General features: G+C 44.4%; 1 protein-coding gene across 3 annotated transcripts; it reads left to right on the top strand.

The window, feature by feature from the left end:
• Positions 1–561: 561 nt before the first annotated feature.
• On the top strand, positions 562–19,801 carry jakmip3 (Janus kinase and microtubule interacting protein 3). Of its 3 annotated transcripts, none has more exons than XM_028005692.1 (24): positions 562–1,031; positions 2,344–2,546; positions 2,952–3,194; positions 3,777–4,016; positions 4,842–5,033; positions 7,145–7,255; positions 7,419–7,574; positions 7,845–7,982; positions 8,062–8,097; positions 8,253–8,324; positions 8,972–9,076; positions 9,714–9,842; positions 9,927–10,010; positions 11,290–11,352; positions 11,807–11,905; positions 12,003–12,101; positions 12,296–12,355; positions 13,610–13,675; positions 14,207–14,275; positions 14,895–14,972; positions 15,771–16,004; positions 16,686–16,751; positions 16,821–16,880; positions 18,658–19,801. In XM_028005692.1, exons 2-23 carry the CDS (start codon positions 2,412–2,414, stop codon positions 16,869–16,871), a joined length of 2,526 nt encoding a protein of 841 aa, XP_027861493.1. In that variant the 5' UTR covers positions 562–1,031; positions 2,344–2,411; the 3' UTR covers positions 16,872–16,880; positions 18,658–19,801. The 3 variants fall into 3 exon arrangements, with proteins under 3 accessions (XP_027861493.1, XP_027861501.1, XP_027861512.1); XM_028005700.1 differs by having other exon boundaries at positions 563–1,031; positions 12,296–12,349; XM_028005711.1 differs by lacking the exon at positions 4,842–5,033 and having other exon boundaries at positions 563–1,031.
• The last annotated feature ends 1,977 nt before the right edge of the window (positions 19,802–21,778 follow it).

Raw genomic sequence — 21,778 nt, 5'->3', positions numbered from 1 at the left:
CGTTCTTCCAGTCGGAGGCGCTGCAGCCTCCACACCACACAGAGAGGCAGCTGGTCAGAATGCTCTCTATGGTGCTTCTGTAGAACGTCCTGAGGATGGGCGGGGGCAGGTGTGCTCTTCTCATCCTCCGCAGGAAATACAAACGTTTCTGTGCCCTCTTGGCCAGAGACGTGGTGTTCACAGTCCAGGTCAGGTCGTTAGTGATGTCCACCCCCAGGAATTTGGTGCTGCTGACCACCTCCACAGCCGAGCTGTTGATGAGCAGTGGAGCGTGGCTGGGCCGGTTCTTCCTGAAGTCGACGATCATCTCCTTCGTCTTGTCAACGTTCAGGATCAGGCTGTTGTCTCTGCACCAGTCCACCAGCTGCTCCACCTCCTCTCTGTAGTCCAGGTCGTTGTCGTCTCTGATGAGGCCCACCACCGTTGTGTCGTCCGCGAACTTCACGATGTGGTTGGTGGCGAACCTGGGGACGCAGTCGTGTGTCATCAGAGTGAACAGCAGAGGGCTCAGGACGCAGCCCTGAGGGGAGCCTGTGCTGAGGGTGATCGTCACTGGACTCCTGGTCCACCCAACATTAATTACACATTAACCATCAACTTTATGTCAGCCAATGTTTCTGTTGTCATAGAAACCATCTTCATAGTATCAACAGTCAGATACCTGAATGCCTCACTGCTAAGAGATGCTAAACTTCCAGTCAGTTGTGATGACAGGATTTGTCCTGCAGGGGGAGACAAATCAGAAAGCTCACAGCAAGGGATGCTGGGAGGAGAGGAAGAGGAGGAAGAGGAAGAGGAGGCGATGATGTAAGCAGAAGCTGCAGAGATGCTAGCAGCCGAGTGACAGAGGAACCCAAAGTGACGGAGCCCACCAGCATCTACAGCAGCACACACCCCCAGACACACACTCACCCCGATACACACACACTGTAAGCTGCAGTGGAGCTAGCGTCTCATAGCCTGATAGCATGCTGCACAGGAGGCTGATCAGCACAAACAACGATGAGGCGTCCGAAGCATCCTGCTGCACGGTAAGTTCTGCATCTTTCTGCTGCTGATGCTGACAGCTGATCCTGTTCCCATGGAAACAATCAACCTGTCACTGCCCTTCATCACACAGAAGGATCAGGACGTCTCTGCAGAGTACGAATAAAATACTTGACAGTTCAGAACAGAGACTCTACAGGGATGCAGCTGAGCTAGCAGAAACTACCAGGATGCAGCTGCTGCACAAACACTACAGATGGATGTGACTCCTGAAATATTACTGACATTTATCCAAACTACATAACATTACCGTGAATACTAGAGTGACATCACACTAATCCAGCTGGGACTTCAGAAATAAATACTGCAGAGAAACACGACAGCAGAGATACGACAAACATCTCAGATCGAGTCGCTCCACTAAAACTAAACACAAACACTTTATGGAGAATAATTATTCAATCCCCAGCCAATGTCATGTCCTCACAAAGAAATGAACAGCCTGTAATTTTACGGAAGGTCTGTTGAAAGAAAATCAACAAAAACATGAAATACAGGTTAGAAATTAATTTATTAAAGTTTCCTGCAGACCCTGGAGCAAAATGTGTCTCAACAGTTGAATCTGGACTCTTGCAGCAGCACAGATCTTTCTTGAAGTTGGTGAACAGGTTTGGTGAGATGGATTTTGTTTTGTTTCTCTTTACAGAAAAACTCCAAAATCCTGAAGGTTTTAAAGTTGTTTGTTGGCAACTTTTCTCTCTAGATTTACTTGACCTTAAGGTTAACTTCTCCTTTCTTCCATTATGATTCTGGTTACCAGATTGTCATGGCACATAGCCTCATGCATTGCTCTGCCTGTGGTGAGGCCTTCCTGAACTGTTACCAGAGAAACGGCTCATAAAGTTTCTATGTTCACGTTTGACAGCAGAGATGGTGTCTTTTGCTTCATTCAGTACTTCTCTACCTCCATACCTGGCAACCCAACTTGTTGCTCCTCAGCTCAGCTGACCTCATCCTGTCTCCAGGTGTTTATAGCAAACTTCAGCCAGTCTGTGCATGAACCAGTGATGTGATGCTGCTCAGATTGAAATGTCTCAGTAGTGCAGAGGTTCCAATGCAACAGGCAGATTTAGTCACATTTGTCTCACAAACATATAAGGAATATAGTGCCTGACACTCACAGGCGGTTGCTGTGAGACATTAGCCTGTCTTTCTCTCTTCAAATATGCTGACCATAAAGAACTTAATTTCTTTCAAATCAAAAATATTCCAGAAATCATCTGCAAAACCTGTTGAGCTACAACACAAATCCTTCACATCCTACAGAGCTACAGTGACAACTTCCTGTGTCCACAGGTGCAGATGTAGGAAGGATCAGGCTGACATTTAGCTGGAGGAGGGCGAGGAGCCAGTAGCTGTTGGTTATGTCAAAACGAGGAGTAGCAGGGCGAGGAAAGGGAGAGCGACCGGACGCCATGGCAACCCTTCAAGCAGCCAATGAGGAACTGAGAGCCAAACTGACGGAGATTCAGATTGAACTCCAACAGGAGAAAAATAAGGTAAGGGCAGGAGATCCAAATGTCCCACTGTGACTGCCGTAGTTTCTTTAGTAGAACTACATGTATTATCAAACCAGAACTACTACAGTTACTGTGCTGCTGTCAGAGGCACTACTGCAGAAACTATAGTATCCTCTGCTATAGTTACTGTAGTACATTTTGTAACCCAATGCATTTCTTTACCAATTTCAGTTACTGTAGTAACTCTAGTGGTATTAATACAATTACAGTAGCAATTCTAGTCATGCTACAAAAGTTTCTATAGTCCCTAAAGTACTTTCTGTAATAACACCATAGTTGTATTTGTCACTTTTTTGGGACGAGGACAGTTTTTGTACAGTAGTAGTACTTAATGTACTGCGGTACCGTCAGTAGTACTATGTCTGTTGTTTCTGGCTCCACCAGGTGAGCCGCCTGGAGAGAGAGAAGAGTCAGGAGTTGAAGGCGGAGCATAACCGTACAACGGTCACCCTAACGGAGCTGAAGACCAAACTCCATGAAGAGAAGCAGAAGGAGCTGGCGGTCACCAGGGAGACGTTGCTACGGCAACATGAGATGGAGCTAATGAGGGTCATTAAGATTAAAGATGGAGAAATCCAACGTCTGAATGGACTCGTCCAAAACCTGCGAGACGGATCAACGGACAAGGTGATCGACAACTGATGGTCAATATTTTACAACATCCATCCGTCCGTCCGTCCGTCCGTCCGTCCGTCCGTCCGTCCGTCCATCCATCCATCCATCCATCCATCACTTTCTGTCCATCCTTCCTGGTCCAGACTTCCTGCTCTAATGAACCATAGATTTTCCTTTAATTCAGGAGCCAATCAGATGCCAGCAATCAGAGCATCATCAGATGTTCAGTGAGAACACTAACCCATCTCTCCTGTTTCTATTTCTGCTACTGTGTAACAGTTCTGGTCCAAACAGCCCTTTTGACCAAGTTCTGAACTGCTTAGCTTTAAAGGTCAGGGTGAAAGGTCACTCTCTCCATCAGCTTCAGGGTCAGAACTGGTTTGATGTTTTTACCAGACTGCCTCCACTGGTTACTTTTAAAATAAAATACAGATTTTAAGTTTGGCTGCTTTGAAACCAAGTTGACTTCAAGTCTGAACTTCAGCTGGACTGGAAAGAAGAGAACGGGAGTCTCTTTTCTGTTTCTCACATTGTGACTAAATGTGGATTTTGCCCCAGAAGGCGCTCCTGCTCTAACCCCGACCCTCTGTGCAGGTGAGAAGCGCCTTGATGGGGGAGATGGAGGAGGCGAGGAGGAGCTGGGAGACGGAGCGCTGTCGCCTCCAGCAGGAGGCGCAGGAACTGCGGGGAGCAAAAAAACATGCAGAGGAGACCTTGGCACTGGCTCAGCAGGCCTGCCAGGCCAGAGCAGCCGAGCTCCGATCGGCACATCACCAGCACCAGGAGGAGCTCCACAGAACCAAGAGAGACTGTGAGAGGGAGATCCGGCGACTGGTAGGGGGCGCTGTGGCACAAACACAGTTTGCACTGTTTCTGACAGCTGAGTTACCAGGACAAACTGATCTTGTTACTTCATTTATCTGCTGAGATTTCTCCAGGTTTCCAAACACATGAAGAAATCCAAATTATCCAACAGCTGATAGTTTGTACAACTTTCACTGAAAGGAAAACATTGATCCATTTTCTGATCCACTGAATCCTGATTAGCAGAACGTAGTTTAGAGTCCAGAGCTGGAGGAAAAGACTGGGATGATTCAGCCATGTTTCACTCCGTCACTCACTGGTACTGAGCAGAAACAAAGAGCAGCTGTCCTGCTCCACCAGCATCACTTTAGCTGCTGATCAGCATGTGACCTCTGACCCCTGCAGATTTCATCGAGGAGAGAAGATAGTAGTGATTAAGTGGAGGTGAAACAACTGAATCATGTTCAGTTAGGTCCCAGGTTCTGATCCGGCCCGCTTTCTGTCTGGAGTAGACGGCACACTCAGGTCAAAGTTTTGGAATATTTATCCAAAAAAAGTTAATTATTTGCTTCATTTTTGTTTCTGTGGGTGTAAAAGAGGCAAGAGGTCAAAACAAAAACCTGTTTTCCAGCTGGACCCGGTTCACCTAACTGGAAACCAGCTGAAATCCAGTTCCGTCTCATTTCAGCCCAGCAAGCTCTCATAACTAGCAGCTGCAGTTTTTCTTCCAAAGCAGCAGAGTCATGACCCCGCCCATCACCTGTCTGTCTGCCCTGATGTTCCTCTCTTCTACCTGTGTGATGATGCCTGACTAACCCTCCGCCTGTCTCCCTGTCTGTCTCTCACCGTGTGCAGATGGATGAGATAAAGCTGAAGGACAGAGCAGTCAGTGTTTTGGATAAAGCTCTGGGGCTGCAGGCTGGCCACGCCCACCGCCTCCAGTTACAGACTCAGGCTGCTGAACAACAAATCGCTGCTCTGAGAGACGCACAAAGGGCGGGGCTAAACCATCCTGCTAACTCCACCCCTAACAATGCTCCTTTCTTTGTAAGCCCCGCCTCTTCCTGCTCAATTAAAAATGCATGAAAAAAGTCTGGGATTTTATCTTTGCTGCCCCCTGGTGGCCACATTAGACGCATTTTCAGCTCCTGCTGGTTCCCTATCATATATTTGTGAAAGGGCTGGGAGTCATCTTCTAGATTAAATTGAACCAACATTGTGAGAACCAAAACTATTAAGGGCCGTTGCAGGAAAAATGTCCCAATCCACTTCATTCAAATTATTTCCTGGAAATTTCCAGCCAGATTCCTTTTTCAACCATTTTAATTTCACTTTCTGCCAATGAAGTCTGTGGCAGATACAGTCTGTTTTAGTTATAACGTCCCACATAATTTCCCCAGAATTAAATATTCAGTTTTATCTTCACTAACTGTATTCATAACCTCTGACCCCAGGACAGTCGTCTGCTGTTCTTCCATCCATCATATATTGAGCCAATCTCATCTTGGCTTCTTTTCCTCCATTTGGCTTGATCATTTTTAGAAATCTCTCTGGTTGCAGTGAAAAATAAAGTTTAAGAGATTTAATTCTTTCCAATGCTGCCCTAGAATGTCTTTACTAATGGCTTCCTTAAATTTCCAAAGGTATACTGGCTTTGTCTTAATAATGCCCAAGTTGAAGAAGTCTTGATTGTCCAAATCATAATAATCTCTGAGGTAATTCTTGTTGAGAGGTTAGTTTGCAGTAAACAGCCAAAGCTGTGCATCTGGTGTTTGAATCTATGGATGATAATATTCTCAAATTTCTCTTGCTGAGTGCAACTGGAACCCAACTATTTAATTTATCAGCAGATCCTAGCAGCTTCCTGTCTTCAAGTATCATTTGAGGAGGTTTATCAGGTTGACTGTGTTCTGGGTTTTTCCCAGTACAGATATGCAGGAACTGGGCGGCTTTGATTGTTGGTTAGTTGGAGTGTCTGAAATCTGCTTGCAGGTCAGATACCAGCTGATATCAACCTGTTTAGGTAACATGTTCATCTTAATCATGTCTATTCTCATCAGTAATGGTTATTGTCCATCTGCATGAAGAACACTTTGGTGCTAGTTCTTATCAAAGACAGAGGATAAAATAATTGGTGTGCAGGTCAACCAACACACACAAAACACAGTGTGTGTTGGTTTGTGTGTGTGGCACCTAATAAAGTTGTGCGCCTTACTTTGTTCGGCTCTGGTCTAGTAGAATTAGACTAGCGCCTTAAATAATAAGCAATAATAATAAAAAGCTTCACCTCCTCATAAGTGAAATCAGTCAACTGCGCTCTTTGTGTGTCACTCCCTCTAAAAGAATCTCACCTTCAAAAATCAAGATGTCATGATTTGTGGTGAGGCAGAGGACCCAGGTTGAAGTCAAGAAAATGATGGTATTTATATAAGTAAGTAAGCAATACCAAAGTCCAGGCAGCACAAATGAGCGGAAGGCTAATGGCTCACAACTGGTAGCAACTGGTTCATGATGACAAACTTGCCAGTAGCAAAGACCACTAGACAAGGACCCGACAAAGAACAAGGAAGACAGGTGGGTTTAAATACACAGGGAGACCATCGGGGGAAACAAGGACCAGGTGAAACTAATCAAGGGGTAGCCGGGACAACACAGAGACTCCACAGAACACAGAAACCTAAGTAAACACACAGAAAAACCAAATCCTTACACAAATGGAGGAATTAGAAACAAAACCAACCTTCTAAGACCAGTGTTAATTGACATATCTCTGCCAGAGTCATCAGCATGGGATCTGCTCTGCTCAGCGAAATAAATATAAGTGCTGATTTACCTGCGATCTGTCACAGCGTCTTCCATATATGGGCATACTTCCGGGTACAAGATGCCCTGCCAACATACTGTTAAAGATCAGGTACCAGAACATAACACCTGTGGCTGCTATGGGCCGAACTATCCAAACACTCTGATCTTCTGACCTACGTTAGCTTTCCATCCACTGACCGTTTGCTCTTATCCTCATCTGTAAAGTTAAAGATCATGTGATCAGCTGATCGGCCAATGAAAGCCACCCTGATCAATAATCTTTCTTTAAATGATGAAAACTAAATATCAATGTTCTGAACAGCTCTGTTTACTGTGTTTGTTCTCTTGAACAGACAGATGATCGAGAAACTCGCAGGTTTCAGCTGAAGATCGCTGAGCTCAGCGCAGTCGTCAGGAAACTGGAAGATCGAAACTCTCTGCTGTCTGAAGAGCGAAATGAACTGGTAAAGACGTGCTGCCCTCCAGAACACACCCATCTAAAGTAAAGAGCTTTCCCCAGACCAGCACAGTTAGGGCTCACTCCTACTCAGCTGAATTCAGGCTCTGTAAAGTTAAAATGTCTTTTTAATCTTTGAATTTATTTTAAAATATTTTTCTCCTGTTCAGCTGAAGCGTCTGAGAGAAACGGAGAGTCAGTTTCTTCCCCTTCTGGATAAAAACAAACGTCTGAGCAGGAAAAACGAAGAGCTGGCCCTCGCCCTACGTCGCCTTGATAACAAACTTCGCTTTGTGACCCAAGAGAACCTGGAGATGGCAACTATGGTGACCACACACAACACTCATTTTTCCATTTGAACTAATTAAACAATAAAAGCATAAAAATGCATCCAGATATCAGCTGACATAGAAAAACAACTGAGTTCAGTTACTGCATCGCACCAGCAGGTGTCAGTGTTCATGTAGAACCCACTGAACCCAAACAGGCAGACACCTTTCAGCTCAGCCAGATAACTGAGCCGTGATCCGGTTCTGTTGGTTCTGAACAGCCAACAGAACCGTCGGTACCAGACTGATCTCTTTGTTTGTCTACAGAGGAGACCCAGTTCCCTCAACGATCTGGACCGGAGTCACTCCTCAAGTTACCATGGCTACCATCAGGATGAGCGCGAGATGGAGTTTTTACGGTTACAAGTGGTGGAGCAGCAACACGTCATCGATGACCTTTCTAAGGTACGACAGAAACTACAGCAGTATTACAGCGGTAATATGACTTTGACGGCCATTTTAAATCTCCTCTCTGTGATTTCAGGCTCTGGAGACAGCAGGTTATGTAAAGAACGTTATTGTAAGTATTGAGCAGCCGCTGTCAGTACCTATGAGGTACTTTCTGTGTAATCCATGTAACATCAGGAGATGACGATGCGTACTTATCTGTGATGTTCAGTCAGCTGATGAGCTTCAGGTCAGTGAGGATGAATAAAGACGTTTGGTTTGTTCTAGGAGCGAGACTTGTTACTGAGGTACCGACGTCAGGAACCGGTGAGGAGGAGGAGAACCTTCAGAGCCTGCAGGGTGAGAAGCTTCTGGTACCACCAGAACCACCCAGCAGCCGAGCCGTCGTCATTACTCCAACATGAGTACCAGAACCACAAAACCACGTATTACTAATATTTGTACTTGTGCTGCTGATAGCTGTGCTCCTACAGATACCTGTAGTACACCATGTGTACTCCAACTGAACCAGTCGTTTATCTGATAGAACTACTACAAATAGTTCAGTGGAAGAACTCTGAATAGTTCAGGTATCCGGTTTCAAAGCCTTCAGGTTGTTGGTTCTGAATAATGTTCTGGTTCTGGTCTTCATTTCAGGCCGATGTCCAAAGGAGCGACAAACTGTCCTCAAGTAAAAGTAGTAGTACTCCATTATATTTATACCTAAGCAGGAGTAAAAAGTAGTCTTCTTAAACTGGTTCAAGAGTGAAAAAGTATTTGCTAAAATACTAAAGTACTGAGGAATTGGCTAGAATATCTAATATTTAAAAATTATGGAATTAGTTAAAATTATAAAGTTATCTGCAAATTCAAATATTTTAAAGACTAAAATAAAAACATAAGTAGTTAGTACCCAGAACTCCCAGATCAGGACTCCAACAACTCCTCTGCTGTTTCTGAGAACTTGTTGACCTGCATGATGACACGCGTCATGTGTTTGTCTGCAGGTCATAGAGACATTTTATGGTTATGATGAAGAGGCATCGATGGATTCTGACGGATCATCTTTGTCCTTCCACACTGACAGAACTCCAGATACGGAACCTGACGAGGTAAAAGTTCAGAACTTAACCCTTTCATGCATAGTGGTCACTACAGTGGACAGCTTTCTAAAAGCCATTTTCTTGTGCTTCCTGTGGATTTTTATGTTATAAATGCACACAGACCACTGAAGTGGACACTAATGCATCATAAAATATACCATCAACTACTGGCCATCAGCTGCAAATGCAAGAAATTATTTTTGTTAAATACAATATGGCCGACAGACAAAAAAGCATGAGAACCGACCCGGTCCCTCCTTCTACTGTAGACGACTCTTGCAAGTAAAAAAAATATTGTGACATCAGATAACCCCTAAGGAACAATACTACTGATGTATTTTTCAAAAAACAACTTTGTATTTGGAGAAAATTACAATTGATCACATAAAAATAAAAAATAAAAAAAAATTTATTTTTACAAAAAAATTTTCCTACCATTTTTATGCCTTAAGAAAAGAATTTTAAAAAACGGAAAAAAAAATCTGACACAAAGGATCATAATTCATGCATCAGAGGGTTAAAGCAGGCCCATCTTAACAACCTCGGGCTCAGCAGCTTCAGGTTCCGAGAGCAAGAACAAGAAGCAGATTTACAGTAAATGTTGGAACTGGTCTGACTGGTTTTTCTGACTGACTGCTGGTTTCAGACTTGTGTTCGTGAGGAGGCAGAGCTTCGCTACCGCCAGCTTACGCAGGAGTACCAGGCGCTGCAGCGGGCGTACGCACTTCTGGCCGAGACATGCGGAGGAAACTACGATGCTGAGAAGGAGATCAAGGTAGATGGCCTCTGAGCAAGGCAGCAGTAGAGTGGAGAATTCTCGCTGATGCTAAGAATGATGTTCTTGTCCCATGTCTTTCAGACCAGAGAACAGCTGCTGAATGAAATCAGTCGATATCAGAGCAGAGTGGCAGATCTGGAATCAGCGCTGAAGCATCAGGGATTGGTAAAAAAAATAAACCTGCAAATTGCTGAGAGTCAGACGTAGATGAGATTCAGAAAGGCTGAGCCTGACCAACGGGTGGGGGAGGGGCAGCCTTCAGTTTATTTATTTTTTTTTAAGTTTTATTGGCTGTAGTGGTCTTTATTTGAGTATGAAAGAGGGAAAAGACATGCGGCAAAGGTCATCAGGCCGGGACTCGACCCTGTGACATCCGTGTCGAGGTCGAAGGCCGTGCTTTACCCACAGCACCCCCCGAGTTTATTTCTGGATTTTTATTGGCTATCAGAGATCACCTGACTGACAGCCCGTCCAATCCGTCCTCTTTCCTGTCCTTCAGATGCGCGTTCATGTTGAGTGCGTCCAGATTCTTCCACTTCCTGCCTTAGCCACGCCCCTTTTGGGTCCTATTTCCACCCTTTCTGCCTAATCCTGCATGCAGGTGGATCCAAGTACATTACCCACAATTCATTGCTGCATGTGAAGTTTGGAGTTAAACAGTGGATTTATGGCAATGTTTTTGGGGTGTTCAGTATTCAACACGTCATAAGAAAACTGATTTGAACAGCCAAATATCTCCAGCAATGAACCTGGAAAGCAAAACCATCTCCAGTGTAACTTTAAAGTCAATTTTTGGTTGTATTTGTACATTTTAGCAGTAAATACCTAAACAGTGACCGATCCGCAATTTTGGACCTCAAAGTTGCAGTGCAGAGGCAAACTGTCCCAATTCTCACATTTTTGCACATTTGTAATCTGAACACTTGAACCCTTGTTCACTTTGAGTGCACACTTCATGGAGGGCCGAGGGCCTTTATGTTGACGTTTTGCTTTCATGACTTCTCAGATCGGACCAATCAGGGCCAGGTATTCCTCATCTTGTTTTGGTCTGTGATTAAGAGAACTGCTCCCTCCAAGGGAGTTGATCCTATCCAAGCAGCAATTTGTCCTGCACAGGTCAAATGTCGATCCTTAAACTCAAACATTCCTCCTCTTTCAAACATAGAAAGAAATGTTGGTTCTTTTCCTAGGAAGTGTTAGAGTTCAGCATTATCTTTGAAGGGGGCCCATTATGCAAAATTCACATTTTGCCCATTTTTCTGGTTCTGGACCCTGTTTGGGTCTCAACTGCTATAAAAATTGCCCGAACAAACGGAGCAGGCTAAAATCTCATTTACGAATGATTTACACAAAATATGCAATGAACATATTCTGTGTAGCTTTGTGTGTAAACTGGTAGAACATGGTGAAAGGTGTCTGAGTTGTGCCATGTCTCTGCTCTCAGGACATGAAGTGGGTGGAGGAGAAGCAGGCGCTGTATCAGAGGAACCAGGAGCTGGTGGAGAAGGTGAAGAGCTTTATTTAAACTCCTGCAGCTTTGAGGATGTTCTGAACCGTCAACAGCTTCTTGGTTTCTTCAGGGTTAACTAACCTCAAAAGTGGAGATCTTGGAGTTATTGTTAAGGTGGTTCTGGACTGGGAATCAGTCTTTTGACCAATTCCTGTCAGATTGGTGGCACCAGAGGTTCAGTGTGGGTCACAGGTCAAGAAGACACCAAAATCTGATGTCAATAAATGTGTTTTATTCACATCTTTAAAAGAGTAACAGTAGACAGTACATCTTTAAAAGAGTAAGTCAATTATTTGAATTTTTCTCTTAGACAGCAACCCCCTTCCTCCATTATTATTATTATTAATTATTATTATTATTGTCACAGTTCTGATTACAGACGTGTGTGGATGTGTGTGGATACAAACTATGATCCTAGTGTTGATCCACTCAAACTGTTGCCACCTCTCAGGTGGTGCAAATGGAAGGTGAGGCGCTGCGACTGAACAACGACATTCAAGACATCAGAGACCAAAATGAGTTGCTGGAGTTCAGGATCTTGGAGTTAGAGGTACCGCTGGCTTTGGGGTCATGGAGCGACTCTTGTGTTGTAATTACTGATTAATCAATAACTTTCATTGTCATTGTCTCTGTTCCCATGGGGAAAGGAGAGGGAGCGCCGTTCACCCGGCATCAACTTCAAACAACTGCACTTCCCAGAAGGTCTCAGTCCTCTTCAGATCTACTGTGAGGCCGAAGGGGTCACTGTGAGTAGCACCTGGTCTCACCTGCAGACTAACCTGAACTCACCAAACACTCAGATAGACTACTCCTCAACTTTTCTGTTCATGCAGAAAACAGCACAACATCCATGTGAAAACATTCTGTGGCTCATTATGAACATGTGAAGATGACCCGTCAGCACATGAACTCACCGATGGAATAACTCTTGTCCCAACAGGACATTGTCATCAGTGAAATGTTGAAGAAGTTGGACATCCTGGGGGATAACGCCGTAAGTGTATGTTGAATTTATCTTGTACATGTATGTGCTAAATATAACCATCAGATCTGTGTGTGACCATGTTTAACTCTATAACTTTGTCTAACGCTTTAAGTAAAACTACATGTCTGTTACATCACTGATGACAAAATGAAAAGAAATAATCCCACTGATCTCAGAACCAGTTCTGGGGACTCCGGTCTGTCTCACTGGTTACTGGTTTGTTGGAGGCTCCCAGTTGGTCACTGTGATCACCAGACAGAGGAACCTGTTTGTCTCCTTTGGCTCTGAAGGACTGAAAGTTTCAGTTTTATTGCTCATACTACACCAACACACCTGAGCTTTCAGGGTTTAAGTCACGGATGTTTTTTGAACATCCTGGGATCTCATGAAGGACCACATTGAAAAACACAGAACACATACCAAAAAGCATTGTTATTATTTATTGTAAGTATTCCAACAGGAAGTCCACAGCATAAAGCCCACCACCATGAACTCTTCAAAAGAAAACAAAAACCAATATGTGCCTCTGTGGTGCAGCAGCAGCAGAGTGACTGCATGTGACTCTTGTGTTTCTGCTCTACAATCACGTCATGTTAGATTTTCTTCTCAGGCAGAGAAGTCAGTTCAGACTGCAGGACAACCAGCAGAACCGAGCAGCTTCCTCCACAGAACCAGGCCTATAGACTCCGAACTCAGACTCAGCAGCATGATCTGTATCATTTTAACATTTGAACATGAAATAACCTTTATTCTACTCTTATATTCAAATTCAACTGGCCTTGGCCTGGCTAAGCCCCCATAGTTTTAGGATCAAAATGTCCCTGCTGGACAACTGGGTCAACTGAGCCTCTGGTCCATCCTGCCTTGGTTTGGTCCTCATTGTTCATTGAAACAAGGACAAGCTTATAATTATCTTCTGAAATCTAAAACTGTGTGCAGTTGCCCTCAAACATCATACTTTAAGGTCCAACATGTCCATTTCCTCACAAAGACAATGTGTTCAGTGAAACCGTCAGCAACTTAAAATTGATTCAGCTTGGACCTTCACCCAGCTGAACCAGTGAACCAATCAGCAGCTGGCTGAGAACCAGTGAAACTGTCTTTAGAGACCGTCCTTAGAACTTGGCGTAAGGCAGCTATAGGCCCTAAATCCAACCTGAACAGACCCAACTTTAGCTGAAAGGCCTTTCACATGAGTCTTCCCTGTTTCTGTTGATACTCAGATGAAAATATGTTCTTATGATCTTACCTGCTGGTTGTTTCTTGTAGAATTTGTCCAATGAGGAGCAGGTGACCGTGATCCATGCAAGGACGGTGCTCACTCTGGCAGAAAAGGTAAGAAACATTTGGTCCAAAGGCTCCAACTTCAACTGATTTTAACACACGAAGCAAGAGAAATGTTTGGTTTCAATATATTTACTTGAATATCAAATGAAAAATGAAATGACTTTGTTAAAGGTAACAATGGTACTTGCTGGTTGGAGGGAAGCTGCCGTGTTTCAGAGGCAATGACCTCATCTACGTGTTTCATCTGGATCAGTGGTCCTCAGCCCCCTGGCCCTGCATCTTCAACATGTGTCTGTTCCAGAACAAATCATTTCATGACCTCCTCTGCAGCCATCAATGCTGCAGAGGCCCCTTAACCTCCCACTCATACAGGTCAGGTGTGTTTGTGAGAAGGAAACACTAAAACATGCAGGGCAGTCTGGAAGACTGAGAAACACTGATCTAGATCACTGAATCCAGATTCAAACCACTTGTGGAAACAAGCTAAGTATAATGTTGTAGAGTTTTTCTTGTCCTCTAGAGGAGAAGCAGCACCTGCACAGTTCAGACCCACCTGACTGCCTCTGTCTGCTCTTCCAGTGGCTGGAGTCCATCGAAGTGACCAAGTCAGCTCTGCAGCAGAAAATGTTGGACATTGAGAATGAGAAGGTAAATACGACCTTTCTATTGTCATACCGGCTCTATAATTGGACAAAAATGTTAATAAGTGATGTCTCATGACAGCAGTCAACCTGCTGCTGATGTTCTGGCGACAGAACCCTTTTCTATTGGACTCTTTATGATGGTCAAAGCGTTAATGCAGAGGATCTGATTTTATCCAACGAATCATCACAGCATGAAGCTTCAGTTCAGTTTGAACTCATGGTTTGAAGCAATATCTCAGCAGAACCTGGTAAAAGGTTAAAGGTCAGTGAGAGTGAGGGTTGAAACCATCTTTCATCAGGAAGTAAAACTGTTGGACCAGCATTTCTCTCTGTTTTTAATAAAAACTTTCAAAAATTATAAATGAAATCTCATGACATCAGCAGAAGAAAGAACTTTTATCTGAATTGATAAAAAAAAAAAAGAGTGTCAGACAGTTTCATAATAATTTTAAGCAGGAAGATCTGAAGGTTTTACTCACTGACATGAACTTTAAGACCATCAATAAGTGAATAACTGCAGTCACTTCTGCTGCAAACCGATTCACAGTGTTTGAAGATAATTCCATCATCAGAATGATTTCTATCAGCTGAAATTCATCATATTTTGTCTGATATTTCTCCAGGATCTCTTCAGAAAACAGAAAGGTTACCTGGATGAAGAGCTGGACTTCAGGAAGCAGTCCATGGATCAGGCCCATAAAGTCAGTCCAACCACAACAGTTACTGTATTTCAAAACAATATAGAAATAAGAACAAACATATCCAACAACCTTATTGTGCTATGCTAATAAGCTGCTTTACCTCAAAGTGCTATTTACATGATTAGAAAGAAAATAAAACAAGCCCAGAAACATTATATTGAATTGGAAAAGTAGGGAAACGATGATCAGTTGATAAACACTTTGCGATGTTCCAGTTATTACTGGTCAAAAGAAGCTCTAAACTAACTAGTTTTTAGTCTGGATTTAAAGGAACTCGGTGTTTCGGCTGTTTTTCAGTTTTGTGGTGACTAGAAGCTGAAAGCTGCTTCTCCATGTTTGGTTCTGGTTCTGGATGCAAACCAGAACCAGAACCAGAACTAACGGGTTGATCCAGCAGCAGCAGCAGATCTTTAATCCATTTGTCTCTCAGTGAAGGACTGTAGAACCGGGTGGTGTCTCTATCCTCCTGGTTCTAGTCAGAACTCCAGCAGCAGCGTTCTGGACCGTTGGGTTGTCAATCAGACCTGTGAAGATGCTGCTGCAGGAATCAAAGCCTGGATGAGTTTCTCTGATCTGAGACTTTAGTCTCTGGTTCTGGAAATGTTCTGCAGCTAGGAGAAGGCCCACTCTGGAACCGGCTTTATGTGGCTCTGGAGGGTCGGGTCAAAGGTCATCACTACATCATGATAAAGAAACATAATCCTCCATACTGATAACAAGATGGAGTTTCTCCTGCAGTCTTTGGTTCCAGGGAGACCAAAACTAAAAGGACATTTCTACCGTCTGTGTTTGACTCAGAGGATCTTGGAGCTGGAGGCCATGTTGTTCGAGGCTCTGCAGCAGGAGGAGGCTTCCAGGACTCCAGGACTAATGAAGGGAGAGGGTCGACTGTCTGACATGTTGACAGAAGGAGAGAAAGAGGAACTGAGGAGAGCCATGGATCAGTGGAAACGATGTGTGATGTGTGAGCTAAGAGAAAGAGATGCCCAGATCCTCCGAGAAAGGATGGAACTGCTTCAGCTCACACAGCAGGTGAGCAGCTTCATATATTATAGATACATTAGTTTTAGTCACAGTCTGGTTCATAATCCACAAAGAATTCTATTACTATTCATTTCAAAATAATTAGAGCCATGTCAAGTAGGAAAAAGCTCCAGATGACATCAAGTCTTCCCCTCAGTATGAAACCTAACAGCTAAGGACGAATATCCACCATGGTGTGACATGTGATTATAATTATTATTATTAATTATTATTTGTCATAATTTATTTGGGCTATGAAAACCACACAGCAAAATAAAAAATTACCCCAATGAAGAAAACCCTGAGAACAGCTCCACTCTGAAAACCTCCATCAGTCCTGGTGTGCAGCTGCTTCTCCGGCTCTCAGCAGGAGTGAAGATGTTGCGGAGCTGCTGGTTCACATCCAGCTTCCTGGTTCTTTCTGCTGCTGTGTTAAAGGATCATGGATCGGCTCTGGCACTCTGTTCTCCTGGGAGCCAGAAGCTTAACCAAAGTTGTTTGTTCATTTATCCTTTAATTAACAGAGTAAGAATGAGGATTTACACACACGTCCAAACTCGGCATCAGTAATTTCTGTGAGGTTTACCAACATGAACGGCTTTGGCAGTGAGATTAATACCAAAGAAAGGATTGAAAGTAGAGCAGAATGAACATGGAACCTTGTAATGATGATATGTTTGTGCTGCACAGAGGAACAAGGAGCTGGAGGAATGTATAGAAGCACAGAAACGACAGATCAAAGAGCTGGAGGAGAAGGTAAGAACAACCAGAAAACCGTCAATATATTCCTACTGCGAGCTCCACTGATTCTTTTCTTTTTTCCAGTTTCTGTTTCTATTTCTGTTCTTCTCTTTGGCCTTCATCCTCTGGTCCTGAATGCAGCAGGTGAGTCACACACACAAGTGTAGTCCAGGTTCAGGAGTACTGGCTCAAACATGTTCATCCAAGATGTCAGGGTCTGTTGAGGAAGCCCAGGTTGACTCAGGCAGTGAAAGCATCGCCAGGGTTTACCCAGGTAACCGTAGAGTGGATTAGGTTTCCGGTGTTGCACCAACTAGTCGATTAGTCGATTCTTTACTCTGCAATGACTTTTACAGGGCCAGTCTACTAGTCGCAATCACAGGACAAAATTGATTTTTCCAAGAAAATGAAAGAAAGTGAACTAAGTGAATTCGTCAGATAGTTGAAGTTGTAGAAAAATGTAAATAATTTACCAAAGAGAAACTGAAAATTCCAGATAGGGAATAGAGGCGTTGCGTGGCGGCGCAGTGGTTAGCATGGCGCCCCGCATAGAGAGACTAGAGACCGGGTATGTGCAGTCCGACTCCCGCCCTCGGTTCGCTGGGCCCAGGCCTCTCTCCCCTCTCTGCCTCCTTCCTGTCGGGTTGCTGTCAATTAAAAGCAACTAGTGCTGAAAAACATCTTCCTAGAGACTACAGGAGTAATGTGGGACAAGGCGTCATGATGTCGGGCTTTTTTATCCCTCCGGCTGATCAGCGGAGCGTCCTGCTGCGCTGGATTCAACTGTAACCAAACAGGACCCAGTCATGATTAGTTTGGTTTGTGATGTTCCGCTGTGGTCAGTGAGATAATTTAACTCCTAAATGTGCAGCTATCCAGAGATCAGCATCAGCCGGTGTTTGAAAGAAAAAGTCAGAACCGACTTTGTGCAACTTGTCGGACTTTTCTCCGTCACTCAGGAAGAAGTCCAGGATAAAGTTCTGTTTCTTGTTCTATTAATTCTGCATAATAATTTATTAAAAGCTGGTTTTTATCAATATTTGCGGTGAATTTAGCTGATAAAGTCTAACTTACATCACTATAACGTCACAGCAACTAATCGACTTCGACTCGACTTTTATCATGTTGTAGTCGACCTTAAAAAATCTGAAGTGGTCCAACCCCTAGTTTCCAGTCCTCAGCTAAAGATGTCTGCATATTAACGTCTTGCACAGAAAAAGCTGTTTGATCAAAAGAGGTTTAATAAAAAGGTTCCTAACGGGTTTTGTTGGAGATCTGAGAGGAACCACCAGGACCCTGAACGCCTCAGCAGCCTGACTTTCCAAACGTTTAGAGATCAGCACCTTGACACAATTTAACTCATCTGTCAAAGCTCATTTTCTTCTGTTTCAGTTATTACATGAACTATTTATATTTATCATTTAGTGAATGGTAAATGGACTGAACTTATATAGTGCTTTTCCAGTCATTTTGACCACACAAAGCGCTTTACACTAGAGTCACATTGACCGATTCGCACTCACATTTATACACCGATACGCAGATCAGTAGGCAATTTGGGGTTAAGTGCCCAGAGGCACATCGACATGTGGCAGGAGACAGCTGGAATCGTACCTCCAACCTTCCGATCGCAAGAAGACTACTCTACCCACACAGCCATAGTCGCTGTGAAATAAAAAAATTTCTGCTCCTAGCACCACCTACTGGTTTGTGTGGTCCCTCAAACTGTGGCTTCAGTTGGTTTTAGATGCTCAGATAGATTCTGTAGTCTGGGCTAATCATTGGGTCCAGATGTTCAGTTTGGGGTCCAGATGTTCAGTCTGTCAGTGGGAACTTCAAGTGTTTTCAGAATCGGAGTCATTCTGTTCCCAGGTGTTTGGTCTCACAGCAGAGTTTCTGAGCCCTTGTTTCTCTTTCTCAGCCCACCAGAGACCACCAGGTGGACACTCAGCAGCGCCGGCTCAGTCTGGACCAGAACCGGGACACTGCAGGACTTTGCAGCTCTGAAGCCAGTGGCAACAAAGCACAACTCGACCCTTCTTGTTGTCAGCTGGCCTCTGCTTTGTAACGGCCACTTTCAGGACTGCCTCAGAGATTAAAAGTGGTTTCCGTGGAAACAAAGCTGAGTTCAGGCCAGTGATGCTTCAAATGAGACAAAAACATCTGGGTTTCAGCTGAATGACACCTGTATACTGGTTCTAGAGTCACTGAGGTGGAATGCAACACCATCCGTCTCAGAACCGAATGCTGAGCCCAGAAACGTCTTTACCACACTAGGAGGTCTGCTGAACAGAACCAGGAAGTCCAACTGAAACCCGGTTCAGACACAAACCTGCTGCGTCGTTAGGAGTCAGAGGTCAGGAATCGAAGGTGGGGAACTGGAAGGCATTCAACTCAAGTTGGAGTCGACTAAAGTCCTACCTGCAGACACGAGAGAGTTTGCGATGACCGTCAGAGTTCGGGTCATCTGATGCCTGGGAGCTTTTCAGAAATGCATGTTAGAAAGCAACATGCATGACGGCAGGTCTCGTCTAGACCCGAAGCAAAAACTTCCTGCCAGAGGACGCCGAGTTTCTTCACCAGGTGCTGGAGGTGGATCCAACCTCCTCCATGTTCATAAGGAGATCCAACTCCAAGTGGAAACTTTTAAAACCCAAACAGTGTTTACTTGATGGAAAAATGTTCCTGGTTTTATTCCTGTTACTGATGATGGAAGATAACTTTACTGCTTTCAGCTGATTTAATAAAACAGATGACGTTTTTATTCTGCTACTGGAGATAATCTCATTTATCTGAAATACAAACATTATTGAATATTTTGTACTTTTAAGTCAATTTTTCAATTTTTTTAAATTAAAGTCATCCTTCAGATCAGCTTTAATTTTGAAGTGAGCTCTGCAGTTTGTGGTCATCATCAGTCAAAGTGTAGAAAGAGCACAACTCTGTGTGGATCCGGCTCATCTTCACTTCCAGCATTCTGGACTTTTATGATCCCAGATTCTATTTTTCTAACCCTGCTGTGAAACTCTGACGTCATCACTGAGATTAAAATGTTGCACATGAGACTCCAGGTGTTTGTGTTGTGTTTTTGATGATGGGAAACACTGACAGGGTCAGGGGGTTAGGGTTAGGGTAAGATTTAAGGCCAGAGCAGTTAAACCTCAAACCCCGGCAGACGGTCCGGACCGGCAGCTTTGACCCGGGTCGCCTCAGAGACCAAACTAAGGAAGGACTCATCTGCTCCATTCAAACGCAAGAAAAAACACAAAGCCAGAGAAAGCTTCATAGCTGTTTCCCTATAAAGCAGCTCTTATCAGGTTAATAATGAAGTTCTGCTGCAGCCGGGTTCTGTCAGAGGAGCTTCAGCTGACTGGGTCAGAACACACAAGAATATGTTTACAGATCTCTGGAAATTTGTTCATTCTAAAGAGCAAATTACCAAATAGTTTCATATATTTCTATAGGAGATTCAGGCCAGAGCTGCTGCAGCGCCGCCTCGGTCCGGGTTTCCATCTGGACCAGACTCCGGGCAGGAGCAGGGTGGGTCCAGATCATCCGGCCCAGCTGGGCTTCATGAGACGCTGTTTCCACAGAATCAGGGTCAAGAGTCAGGATTGGTCCAGCTTCATGTAGATCACAAACAGGTTAAAGTCCCAGAAATGCTGCAGATCAAAATCAGAGCTGGACTGGATCCTGCAATAAATCGGATCTGTTCATTTCTACAGGCTCTTTACCAACAGAACTTTCCAACACAATCGATTGGACTGATCCGAGTTGATCAACGGCTCAAGTTCAGTTCATGATTCAAATTAGTTAAGCATTTCTATGGAAACCCTGAAGAGGATCCTGACCTACAGAACCACCTTCTGACCAGCAGGGGGTGACAGTAGAGAGAAAAAAACCTCCAACAGAACCAGAACCAGTACCGGGCTCAGAATCAGCAGTCATCTGCCCCCTTGGAATTCCCAGCGTGTGACCATCCGGAACCATCTAAGACCATCCAGGACCATCTAAGACCATCCAGAACCATCCAGAACCATCTAAGACCATCCAGGACCATCTAAGACCATCCAGAACCATCTAAGACCATCCAGGACCATCCAGAACCATCCAAGACCATCCAGGACCATCCAGAACCATCCGGAACCACACAGAGCAGAGACAGAAGCCCAAGGTCTTTTTTAAACTGGAGAGTCGGGTCGAGTCCAGTCGGGCTGAGCCGGGTCGAGCCTCGAACATGGGTCCAGCGTCTTTGGATAAGCCCTCAGGGCCCGGTCCGTACCCAGTCCTGGAACCCTGTGGGTCCATTCAGGCCGGGCGGTACTGGTGTGAAGTCAGCTGTTGATTGGTTCATTGGCTGTGGGGGCGGAGCCAAAGATGAGTCCACATCTCCAATAGTTGATGTTCTGTTTGGCACGATGCGCTGACCCAACTTGAATCTAGAACTAGAAAGAAGAAGAAAAACCGGGAGTTGCTGACCATAGAAGAAGAAAATGCTCCACAACAACTAACAGCGTCGAACAATCTTTCCAAATTGGACCGGAACCAACCAGCTTCCTACCAACAGCACTACATCTCTGTGGTTCTCAAGAGCTGTTCCAGGACCGCTTCAGTGACCCAGTTGCAGTTCAGTCCTAAACCCAGTCATCCCATTAAACCCAGTGTGCAGTGATCCGGGTCAGGCTGGGATCTAAGGAGAGCTGACAGAAGAGGAGCTCCAGGTCAGGCTCCTCGTCTCTCTGGCCCGGTTTACCGTCTCTGTGAGGTCCAGTAGCTTCACAAACAACGCCGAGTCCGATTTGCATCAGAACGTCTGGTTTCCTCACACACACTCAGAGAGTGAACCAGGTGTTTCTGTCCTTGCGGGGACATTTTGCTCCCCATGAGGGGAAACGTTTTTGGGTTAGGCTGTAGAAAATGAATGGAAATCAGTGTGAAGTCCCTACAAGACACAAAAGCATGGCTATGAATGTGTGTGTGTGTGTGTGTGTGTGTGTGTGTGTAGGTGTGTGTGTGTGTGCTCATCTTCCTGCTCATTGGAG

Source organism: Xiphophorus couchianus, chromosome 2, assembly GCF_001444195.1.
Source record: "Xiphophorus couchianus chromosome 2, X_couchianus-1.0, whole genome shotgun sequence".
NCBI classification, from domain to species: Eukaryota; Metazoa; Chordata; class Actinopteri; order Cyprinodontiformes; family Poeciliidae; genus Xiphophorus; species Xiphophorus couchianus.
Note: the sequence above shows the minus strand (reverse complement) of the source record. Positions and strands in the feature narration are given on the sequence as shown.